Genomic DNA, 11,854 nt, shown 5'->3' on the forward strand with positions numbered 1-11,854 from the left:
CCTGTTTCTGTTATACCTATTAAGTCCTAAACCCCTAGCTTCCTGCTTCAGCTTTCTGTGCTCTATTTTCTAGCCTCAAAATAGAAGTTAACACTGATCGCCAGGAAGGAACCAAAAAGCGTCCTCACTAACCCAGATGGGAGTTCCCCCAGATTCAGGACCTCCCATCTGCACCACTGTCCTGCGTGTGTGATCCCTTCCTGTCTCTGGCAGTAGGGAATAGGAGAAGCTCTCTGTGCCTTTCCAGGTGGCTAGCTAGCTTTCCACCCTTCCTGTGTGTAGCAGGTTTTAATCTTTTATAATGATTGATTGGTTTTAATTAATCCACAGGGGTTAAGTGTCCATTGGTTGATGATGGTGGAAATAATAACAGCAGCAGCAGCTAGCCGTATTGAGAGCCCGCCACATGCCAGGCACTGCGATAGGCACCTAACGTATTAATCTACCTGCAACACAGGTGGGGTATTCTCCCCAGTATACAGAAAAAGGAACCCAGACCCAAGTTATTGTTCATGACTTGTAATTTTATCATATTAAGTCACTATTTCACGAATTCTGAGATGATTCAGTTTTCACATGGAAGAGTAAGGCAGTTTTTCAAGAATTCATTTTTAAGGGATAAAGACTAATATTCTACATTGAGTCAAAAATTAAAGTAGAAAGTTTCTGCAGTTTTTGAGAATTGGTAGAGAAATCCAAACAACCCAGTAATTTTCTTTAGCCGTATTCTTGTTTATTTTTCTAAATTTTTTACTGCTGATTTGTCTTCCTTTCCACAACAATGAGTATTTATGGAGAGTATTGTAAGTCTATGATTTCAAGTTAACACTTATTTTCTTAGAAGCATGGATATTAAAAATAACTAGCTGTCCTTCCAACTTAAAAAAGTGTTAACTGAATTATGGTTTATACATGACTCTCAGGATATAAGACATAACAAGTATTCTATGGTTTTCACTTTTTTTGAGGACAACCCTCAGCCGGCCTTAGTGTCATCCCAGTGGTAGGTAGAATATTTAATGGAGCTGAGCACTGTTTTGATCTGCTGGAGTATTTGTCATGTCTTTGTCATGTGGATAAACTGTATAGAAAACCTAGTTTGCATTCAGGAAGTAGGTGACTTCCTAAAGGAGTCTTTGGAAATTCCACTTTTTCTCTCTACATTGAAGGAAATTGAGAAAGGAACATGGGAAGCTGGAAGACTTAAAGGTGTTCCCATCCAGCCAGATGGATGAAACAAAATGACTTTTTCTGTTAGACTGGGCTTTTGTGTAAAGCAGTAGGCCCTCTGGGGAAAGATATCAGCTTGAGGAATTAACTTGTGATTATGCAAAGATCAATTTACCTAGCCTCTGTTTTTCTTCTTTCTTTTTTATTGCCTTGGGCTACCTCATTTCTTATTACCATCTTCACTGTATATGGGGGGGGTTGGTTAGGAAAGTGGCAGAGATAATAATGGGAGCCCAACTTGTCCATTTTTCTTTCATTAACAATTTTGTTAAAGAGAAAAGAAATTAAGCCAGTTTATTTGGGCAATAGTTGTTTTCTCCTAAGGTTAGATACACAAGAATTTTGCAGAAGGGCTCCTAAGTATAGTTATTACGTGGCCCCTCTGGGTTGAGTAAATCAAATATAATCAATCATAATAATTTTTTTTATAGCACGTAAGAATCCTTTCTTGTATATTCACATATGATCCTTACAATAGTGCCTGATATGTAGCAAGGATTTATTAAATGTTTGTCAAATACTGGATGAATATATAACAGTTTTGTGAAATAAGTAGGATTGGTATTTATCAACACTTTTAAAATTAGGAAAACAGAGATTCTGTTTCAATTTTTAGCTTAAAATCATACAGATGTTAAGTTCTATCTTTTTTCTGCCACAAAACTCTGAGTGCGTGCAATTCAATGTATTTTCAGAGAACTTTACTACAGCAAGGATTTTTCTTCTCTTTCTTTTTCTTTCTTTTTTTTTTTTTTAATGAGGCAAAAACACTAGCATGTTTTCTGTGCTGGAAAGCTACTGGGGTCTTTTCCAGCTTTTTTATTCAGCTAGAGCAGCTCCTGACTCCTTAGACATTCATTAGTGCTGGGCAGAGCCCTCCGACTGGAATGCTAGAAGAAAAGCCATGCTAGAAAGTAATGCTTTCAGGAGCCCAGAAATTCCTGGGAGAAGGTAGCGTTATTATTTTATCCCCCACTCCGGCTTTTCTTTCTCTTAGATGTTCCACTTTACTCTTCATTCTATGTTGCTGACAAGAAAGTGCTTATTGTAACTGATTGTATGCTTTAATCTTTAAAAAAATTTTTTTTATTTGAAAGAAGGAAATTAGTAGAATTTCAGTTCATCCAACAGATATTTATTGATCATTTACTGTGTGCTGGGCACTACTTGAGGTTCTGGGAGTCAGCAGCAAAAGACAAGACAAAGTCCTTTTCTCTCGGACATTATCATTGGAGAGTGACAATCAACAGCATCACAGCAAATAAGTTTTATGATATATTAGAAAGTGATAAGTGTTATAGATAGGGAGAGCAGGGTAGGGAGACTGGGGTTGCTGAGGCATTTACCATCTCTTGCACCAAGCTTCGTTTTTGTTTTTTGTTCTTTTGATAGATAGATAGAGATAGATAGGTAATATCTATCTCATCATCTCATCTGACATACTATATTTATTTGCTTGTTTATCATCTCCCCTCCTTCCTAGTTCCCAGCAGCTTATAAACTCCATGAGGGCAAGGGTATTTTTTTACCTATTTTGTTGGCTGTTGTATTCCTGGGGGACAGAAGAGTGCCTGGATTCCAATAGATGCACAAACTGTATTTGTTGGATGAATGAATTGAATGCATTTTTTAATAGCGTGGTCAGAATAAGCTTCACTGACATCTGAGTAGAGATATGACAGGAAAGGGAGTATGTCATGTGGCAATCTCGAGGAACGTTGTTCCAGGCAGAGGGCCCAGTGTGGCTGGAGCAGAGTCAACAAAGGGAGAGAAATAAGAGATGAGATCAGAGAGGTAATAGGGGCCAGATCATGGGAAAGCTTTGAAGGCCATTGTAGGACTCTGGGCTAAGGACTGAGGAAGGTAAGCTGTTGTAGGGTTTGAGTGATGGAGTGACATCACTATAGTTCCTCTGCTGGAAACAGACCAAAGGAGGGCAAAGGTAAAAGAGTGAAAACAAGATCAGAGGCCGTTACAAAATGTAGGCAAGAGATGATAGTGACTTGGGCCAGGGGATAGCAATGGAGGTGATGTAAAGTGATCAGATTCTGTATTTGCATTATTTTGAAGGTAAGGCAAACAGGTTTGCTAATGGGTTGGGTATGAGAGAAAGAAAGGTTTTTACGTTGCAGCATTGAGGAAGGAATTGAGCCCGAGAAGATACAGGATCAACAGTTTTGAGGGGAGGAAATAGGGATCAACTTGGCTGTGTTTCGATGATTGTCAGACATCCAAGTAGAACTGTCAGGTAGATGGTAGGTAGGTTCCAGTCTACAAAAGGTGTGAGCATGTAGATGGTACTGAAAGCCTGGATACTATACTGGGTGAGACCATCTAGGGGACAAGTGTCAAAAAGGAAGGGATCTGAGGACTAAGCCTTTGGGTATTTGAGTGTTTAGTATTCAAAGACAGGAGGAAGAACCCACAAAGGAGACTGAGAAAGATTGATAAGTGAGGTAAAAGGGCAACCAGCGAGTATTCTCTGGAAGCCAAGAGCAGGAAAAGTGTTTCAGGAGGAGGAAGTGATCATCCGTGTCCTTGCTGCTAGATTAATTACTAAGATGAGGACTGAGAATTGAGCACTGGTCTAAGCAATTTAGAGGTGACCTTGACAGTTTTGGGAAGTGGTTGGCAGCAAAAGTTTGGTTGAAATGAGTTCAAGAGAGAAGAGAGTAAAGGAATTATAGACAGCAAATATAGAAAAATTGATAAAACAGGAGAGATGGGGGCAATTTTGAGATCAGTGTCCTTGAATAGCAAGTTTATATCCAAAATTGAAAAGAGGAGTTGGAGTGTAAAGTAATTCAATAACCAGTAGATGGTTATGCTTATTTCAGTGTTTAAAATCATTTATCATAGGAAGATTTAGACTGGATAGATTTATGATTTTGGTAGCCAACTAGTCAAGCACTGTGGTGTTTTCCAGCAGAATAATGGTAGCTGGGTAACCTCATTTTTCCAAAATTCACTTGGGCAGGGCATGTAATTAGTAGCATAGCTTTCTTTTGTAGGGCTAAATGGAGAATCTTTTTTGCAACTTATTAACATACTTGTTTCTAAAATAAAATTATTGGCACTTTATGTTGAAAAATGGAGAATTCTTTCCCAAAGACAGAAAAGAAAAATAATTCTTCCCTTTTTCAAAAAAAAAAGAAAAGAATTTTTTTTCCTACTACTTTTCTGAAATGTATAGTCTATTATTGATTTGTTTGATTTTCTAATTTTTTTTTTTTTTTTTTTAACTTTTCAGGCCGGAGTGAGACAGCTTTATGTACAGATTGACTTTGCGGCCATGTAAATGAATGAAAGAAATTATGCCTTTTGGGGGACCTAGTTTTTTCTGGTACTGTACAATCCTAATTATGGTACCTAACTTTTTAAAAGGAGGAATCATCACTACAACTCCCCAGCACCAAGTAGACCAGGCAGAGTCAGCCGATTGTGCTCTGCCAGGAGTTTACAACTAAGGGATCAGAATTAAGAGGATCTCTCCTGGACTTCTGGTCTTCTGTGCTTCTTCCCTCCAAACCATTTTGATTTCTGAGGTTTCTAGTTTTGTTCCAGGGTATTGTTTTCTGTTTGTTTGTTTCCTTTTTTTTTCACTTCAAATGCCCTCACTCCCACCCCTCATCCTAGCCAGTAAGAAATTCAGACAGTGGGCCTCTAATCATCTGGAATGTCTTCACTGAAGCTGCTGGAAACCAATGCTTTCATTCCCAGAAAACCAGTGTTATTTAAAAAAAAAAAAGAAAAATGGAAATCTGCTTTATATGTAATGTCACAATTGTTGACGTTCTTCAATATAATCACGTTTGTAAAATTGTTTGTACCTTGCAAACTTATGAACCAAACCATATTGGGTTTTCAAAGTGCCTTTGTATCAGAAAATGTATTTGCCAGCATAGAAATGTAACATCAAAGGTCATGTATATGTTTTTTTTTAATGGGTATTATGTATTCTGTACAAAATAAGACTCTTGTTAGTAATGTATACAGATGTCTTTTTGTGTACTTGCAGCATAGCTTTAGATATATAAAAATCTGCCTTTTATTACTTTATCCCATCAAAAAATAAAAGGTGTTATTTTGCTTTTTAAATCAAATTCAATTATTACATTAAATTATTTTGTGTACTGTGTTTTCAAAACTTTGCAAATGCTTCTGTTATACAGACGGGTGTTTTGACTTACTTAAAACATCTGCTAAATTCCAAATTTCTATGAAAGCTACTGTGTCTGTGATAAACTTTCATATATCTCTCCTTGCTGTTTTTATAGATTCTATTAATGAAAAGGCATGTAGAGTGAAGGCAGAAATGGTTGTGACAATGTTACTTTGCTTTTTCATTCTTCAAATGCCAAGTCATACGTTTTCCTGTGCAAGTGTTACACAAATACAGTTGCTTTCAGGAATCCTAAAGCAGCATTTTATTGACTTTGAAGTATTGAAGGTACTGAGTAAATGTGGTAACATAGAACTCTTCCTAACACAGGTATCTTGGAAGTTAATAAATAAGTTGATTTCTAGGCTCTTGTGTGTTTGAAAAATAAAATTGCAATTTGAGATAAGTGCTTGAATGTTCTACTTAAATATTCTCTGTGTTTTATGAAGAAATTGTTCTGAATAGACATTTTCCCATTGTACTTCATTTTATCACAATGTATTATATATTCCCTTTTAACTGAAAGGGAAAAAATAAAATTGTTGGGGGGAAAACCCTGCAGGATGGAAATGAATGTTTAGAATGTAGATCAGTAATAAGCACTTTTTCACTGATGTGGCAGAAATCACTGTTGATTTTGTCTAAGTTTCAAGGTATCTGTTTCCCTATTTCTGACCTACAACTTACGAAATACACTGTGTTAGGAAAACTATAGACTCCTTTCTTCATGCTTTTCTAAACCGCTGCAGATTGCTATGGACTGTTGATAGTCCCCTTTTTGCAGATTAAGTAGTATTTTCAAAACATTTTTACTTACTGCCAGGCAGTTCTAAAGCTAAGAATTACTGCAGTAGAATGCATTTAACTGAAACAATTGTTACGATGTTTCAGGAGGGAAATATAAAAGGAAATGTCCTGATAATGGTACTGCTTTTTCATTATAAGTAGTCACTTGGAAGTTTGCATCCACTACCAAGCCTGATAGAAGCCTGCGATATTCTATAGGTTCTGGCATATTGTGGAAAATGAAAGATCTAGATGAAGGTGGGGATTTTAGATATGTGCCTTTAAAAACTAATTATGTGAAACTGTACTGATATTTCACATACAGAGATAATTTTTGCACTGGCCTGTAAAATTTACAGTGCACATTGAAGATCCAATTCTGCCTTTCACTGAGGCCTCCATTTCAAGTGAAGTTTCTTGTCAAAATATGCATCACTTTATTTAACTACGCTCTCAGTACACAAGTGCATGAGTATGGTTTTTTTCTTTGATAAGGAATAGAGTATATATATAGGACATTTGACTGAGATGAAACTCTTAGTTTTGCACCTGTTAAAAGAGATCTCCAGTTCATATCATTTAGCAGGTTGGCATTAACATTTATGCTTTAATGAAATGTTCTTAAACCTGTGTGTGCAGCAGGACAAAAAGGAATTTTCTTCTCCCTCTTAGGAAATACTTTGTCTTCTCAATGTTCTTGGCATAGATGTATTGCTAAAGTAGATAATTTCACTGAGAAATACTCCTTGATTATTCTTATAAATTTAGAATGTCCCTATTGTTGGCCTAATTCTTGGGGAAAAAAAGCTGAGTATAACTTTGCTAATATTTTAAAAACCAAATATTCTCTGGAGAAAAAAATTGTATCGTTCAGGGAATGTTTACCTTGCCAAGTAAACTTCCCCAAAGAGAAATCTACCTATACTAGTTTTGTGTTTTTAAATCTAGATTATATTGATAGAGATGAAGGGCTTAACCTATGTACGGTTCCCTTATTTTGCTTACTCCTTGTGCACTTTGTGAAGGACAGTATCTAGTTTATCTGTAGCTCAGTGTTCCTCCCACATCCCCATGGCATCTTCTGCAGAGGCATAAAGAAGTGGTAACAGATGTTACTGGCATTTCCCATGTACCTGGAATGCTCCAGCGTTCTTCAAAGCCTACTGGTAAACACCAATAACCAAAATACTGTGACTTTTGTGCACCTTTGTAAAGCAGCCAAATCGTTGACTCCAGATGCAGATGATCAGAGTTCTATAATGTTTTTACCTACCATGGTATAATCAGTTTTACAGAATTATTAATATGGTAGCATCCTCTTATATAATGCTGGGATTTAAGAACAAAAATAATTCATTGCTTAACATAGAATTTTACATCCAAGGAGACTGTCCTTAGAAGCAGTCTCATTCTACCTCTCACTTTACAGATGAGAAAATTGAAGCCCAGAAATGCTGTCATTTATTCAAGGTCACAGATAATTAGTGGCAAAGCCAAGACCAGAATCCAGGTTTTCTGACTTACTGTGCTTTGTCTCCAGTGTAATTTTGTAAATGTGTTGAAGAAGCATTTTTAAATAAAGGACGTCTGACCTCCATTTTTGGTACATTAAGGCACTTTGTAAATGGAGTTTTTTTATTGTCTTATTTTTCATAGCTAATTATGAGATTTAGAATATTATTTCCATAGTATTCTTTATGAAAGATATGATTAATTTTTTTACTCTTTTTTACTCTTCTGGAACCAGTTTCTGATTTAAAAAAAAAAAAGTGACAGGTCTGCATTGGATACTTTAAACTTGTGAGTAAATTTTTCTGTTAATCGCCCAAGACTAAATCCAATTTAAGGATTGTTTAGTTTCTTTATTTTGTTGAAATTCTGTGAATTGGTGCTTTTTAGAAACCAGGCTAATTCATAGGTCATATCATTTCATCCTTGTTAAGTTTTCAGTCACCGGAGAGCTCTTGAATTCTTAACGTTATTCTCAGAGCCACACAAAATTGAGCGTTAAATGTTGTATAGAATAAAACAAAAATTTTAATAGGGTAAAATTTTGAAGTCTTATCAGAATCCCAGATGTTAAACTGCTACTTCTACTTTCAACTCTTCATTAAAAGAATGACCTTGAGAAAGTTAAAAAAAAAAGAGAAAGTTAAACTTTTTTTCTGTCACTATCTTCGAAACAAATTATTTTCTACTTCACCAGAACTTTGACAAAAAAGGAAATTATTTTATTCTTTAAAGAACATTCAATAAAAGTTTTATTCGTAGGGAATTCTTTCAAGACACAATCCCCAAAAGCCTTAGTGATCCAGACAATGAAAAATTATGTATCAAAAAAAGTATTTGCAGAGAAGTATAGTTCTATTTAAAGGTCAAATCGAGGTCTTTGATGAGGATGCCTTTGGTTTATGTTTAACCATTTCCTAACTACAAATTATACAGAAAGGGTGGGGTTACTTTTATTACGTGTTTATGTATCAGGCTCTTTGTATGGCCTTTTTCATGTTATCACATTTAAAATCCTCATATTTTTATAAAGAAAGATTTTTCCATGATTTTGATCCATAGATCTTTTTCGTATATATTTTATCTTCTGATTCTCCTAACATTCTTGTGAGGAAGGAATTACTTCATAACTCCATTTGACAGATGAGGAAGCTATTTCGAGAGAATGTAAATGACCTAACTGGGGGATAGCCAGTGGTAGAGCACTGACTCTAGATCCAGTACTTCTTGGTGACAACTACTCTTTTTTGTATGTCATTCTACAATGATTTAAAGGTCCAAGAAGTTGTAGCAGATCTAAACACACTCATATAAAATCATGAACCATCACCATGAAAAAATTGATATAGGGGAATAGTTGTTATATATACATTGGTTAGACTCATTCCTTCTTTGGATGCTCTCTTATGCTTATTACCTTTGCCATTTAACTTAAACTGTGCAGGCTAAAAAGAGCAATCAGAGCTCTTTTAAGCACTTTTAAGAACTTTTTTTTTTTTTTTTAAAGTAAAGTTTTCTTGACAGAGTAAGCTGCTTAAAAGGGACTGATTCAATAGTGTCAGCACCAGTGTGTGAAGAGAAACTGAACTCCTGGCCAAGAGACATTAACCTAATTAGTAGGAAGTTGTCTTCCAAGAAGTACAAATAATTTTGCACTGCATGAGAGGGATACATAGGATTTGATTTACAACATTATATTTTATAGACACCTATTCAGAAGGGAGAAATATATTTCACAATTAGTAGTAATCTATGCTTAAACTTAATAATATTTAACTTTGAACTCTTCCCATGGCTTTGAAAATTTAATATTTGTAATTTTGATCCTGATGGAAAGTCTGTAAAAAAGAATGTCTTTGTCTCATACATCCTATTGTCACCACACTTAGCATGAATTTACACTTAACGCACTTAGTAAATGTTTGGATAACCAGTGAGTAAATATTGTAGACAGCAGTGGATACACAAGTAAGGACTGGGGACAGGCAAACCAGTAATTTACTGTTTATTACAGAAGACATCTTAGCTTTTCTTTGGCATTTTTGCACAAATAAGTGAGTTTATATTCACTTCGGCCATTTTTTTTTTTTTCAAGTAGCCCTGTAAGCTAGCTGCTCCTTCATTTTAATACAGGAACAGTGGAAATATTGAGATGTTTTCCATTTTGCATGCTGTTGGACAGGAATTTCGTAGAACTGGGACTGTGGAACCTGGGTCACTTGAATTTTTATATTTTGTATAGCCAAATGAGAAACCACACTCTCCTTTGTTTTTTTAGAAAATTGCCATATTCCTATTCTTTAAGGACCTGTGTATAACATTCTATTTCATTTATCCCAGATGTATTTTCATCCAAAACTCTTTCAAAGGTATATCTTGAAGGTACTTCTATAAAAACAACACTTCATGTATTCATTAAGTGATTTAAACATTCCTAAGATAGTTTTTATCTTCTCTGTCTTTTTCCCCTCTAAATACTAAATTTCAGTAGAGCTTCTCTTTATTTCTTTACTCATTTTCCATCTCTTTTCATTGCTTCTGCCAATGTAAAACTTCCCTTTTTCACTAGTGGAAAAAAAAACCTTTATTTTGAATTTTAGTATTTGAGTTTTATGTATCATGTATCATGCATCAATTAGGCTCAATGAAGATTCTATTCTGAACTACACATATCTTGTCAAGAGCTTGCCAAGTAATCATCTCATTGCTTCCTCTAATAGCAAATTCAGTGATATTTCTGCCCAAGTGATATTTTGCCCCAACATTTGTGACTTTGATCAATACACAGAATGGGTCTTTTATATCAGAAATACTGTGAATGAAAAATTGCTAAATCCTATTCTAAACACCCCTACAACTCTTTACCTCCCTGTCTTTAATGGTTTCTAAACATATGGCCAAGTTTGAATTTGGGTTTGATTCCTGTGGTGAAGAGTATGGCATCAAAACATTTCTAAATAAACGTTTGAGTACAAGCCTAGGTTGGAATGTCAAAGACTATGTTGTAATTTGGTTTGAATATGCTAAAGTGAGAAATTATGATTTGCCTAAGAACAACACAACAAATTCATAATGTATATTTCACTTTTTTCTACTTGAAGACATTCATGTATATATTTTGTTTAACCTCAGATGTATTTAAAAAGAATGATAAACAATTATCAAAATTCTTCCAATAAAATTTCTGTTTAAAAATCTTTACCTGAATTGTGTCTATTAGTTTGATGAACTGAAAAGAACACAGTGAATTTAACAGTTATTGGAACAGATTCTGGAGGACTTAAGGAATGGAAGGGAAAGAATGATTCTCAGGGCCCAGAAACAGCAAAGTTGATCAGGAAAGAGGAGATGGCAGGAGACTTGGAAATGTCTTGACATTGTGAAGATCCTCGTTGTGGATCCTCCTACTCATTATTTTACCTCATAAACAAGTCTTAAAAGTATTTCCAGACATTACCATTAACCCCAAATTGTTCTCTCACATCATTCCCTATGATCTCAGCTTATAGGAAATGAAGACCAAAAACATCTGACATGAGCCTCCATTATCCTTCCAAATTTTTTCCCTCTAATCAGAAGAAATTCTTTTTTTTCAGTAACTTCTCCACAAAACCCCAGATCCTACTCATCCCACCTTCTGAAACACACTCTTACAAGGCAGCCTCTTCCTACTATCAATCTTTTTTTGTTTGTTTGTTTGTTTGTTTTTTGCTGTACGCGGGCCTCTCACTGTTGTGGCCTCCCCCATTGCGGAGCACAGGTTCCGGACGCACAGGCCCAGCGGCCATGGCTCACGGGCCCAGCCGCTCCGCGGCATGTGGGATCTTCCCAGACCGGGGCACGAACCCGTATCCCCTGCATCGGCAGGCGGACTCTCAACCACTGCGCCACCAGGGAAGCCCCCTACTATCAATCTTTGCCACACAATGAGGGCTTCAAGCTCAGTTGTCTGTTGTCAAGCATCTTACATGTGGTCTACATGTGCTTCTTCCACTTCCTTTCTAACCATTTCTGTAGCTCCTAGTAATATTGCTTCACTCCTCCCTAGTTTGTGGAGTTAATCAAAGGCCATCGGTGGCTTGATTCTTGTCACAACTGTGGCAGAACTACCAGCATCTCAAATTCAACAAAAAGAAAAGAATACATTTACCTTTCCCACTCAGATCT

The 11,854-nt window shown here is 35.9% G+C and overlaps 1 protein-coding gene across 1 annotated transcript in view; it reads left to right on the forward strand.

The window, feature by feature from the left end:
- The window catches only part of SLC30A7 (solute carrier family 30 member 7), a 75,963-nt gene extending 70,207 nt beyond the window's left edge, over positions 1–5,756 (forward strand). Inside the window, exon 11 of the mRNA XM_060090200.1 lies at positions 4,481–5,756. Coding sequence (XP_059946183.1) covers positions 4,481–4,528 — 48 coding nt within the window. The 3' untranslated portion in view covers positions 4,529–5,756. The remainder of the gene's footprint in view (positions 1–4,480) is intronic.
- The last annotated feature ends 6,098 nt before the right edge of the window (positions 5,757–11,854 follow it).

Source organism: Mesoplodon densirostris, chromosome 2, assembly GCF_025265405.1.
Source record: "Mesoplodon densirostris isolate mMesDen1 chromosome 2, mMesDen1 primary haplotype, whole genome shotgun sequence".
In the NCBI taxonomy this organism is placed as follows: Eukaryota; Metazoa; Chordata; class Mammalia; order Artiodactyla; family Ziphiidae; genus Mesoplodon; species Mesoplodon densirostris.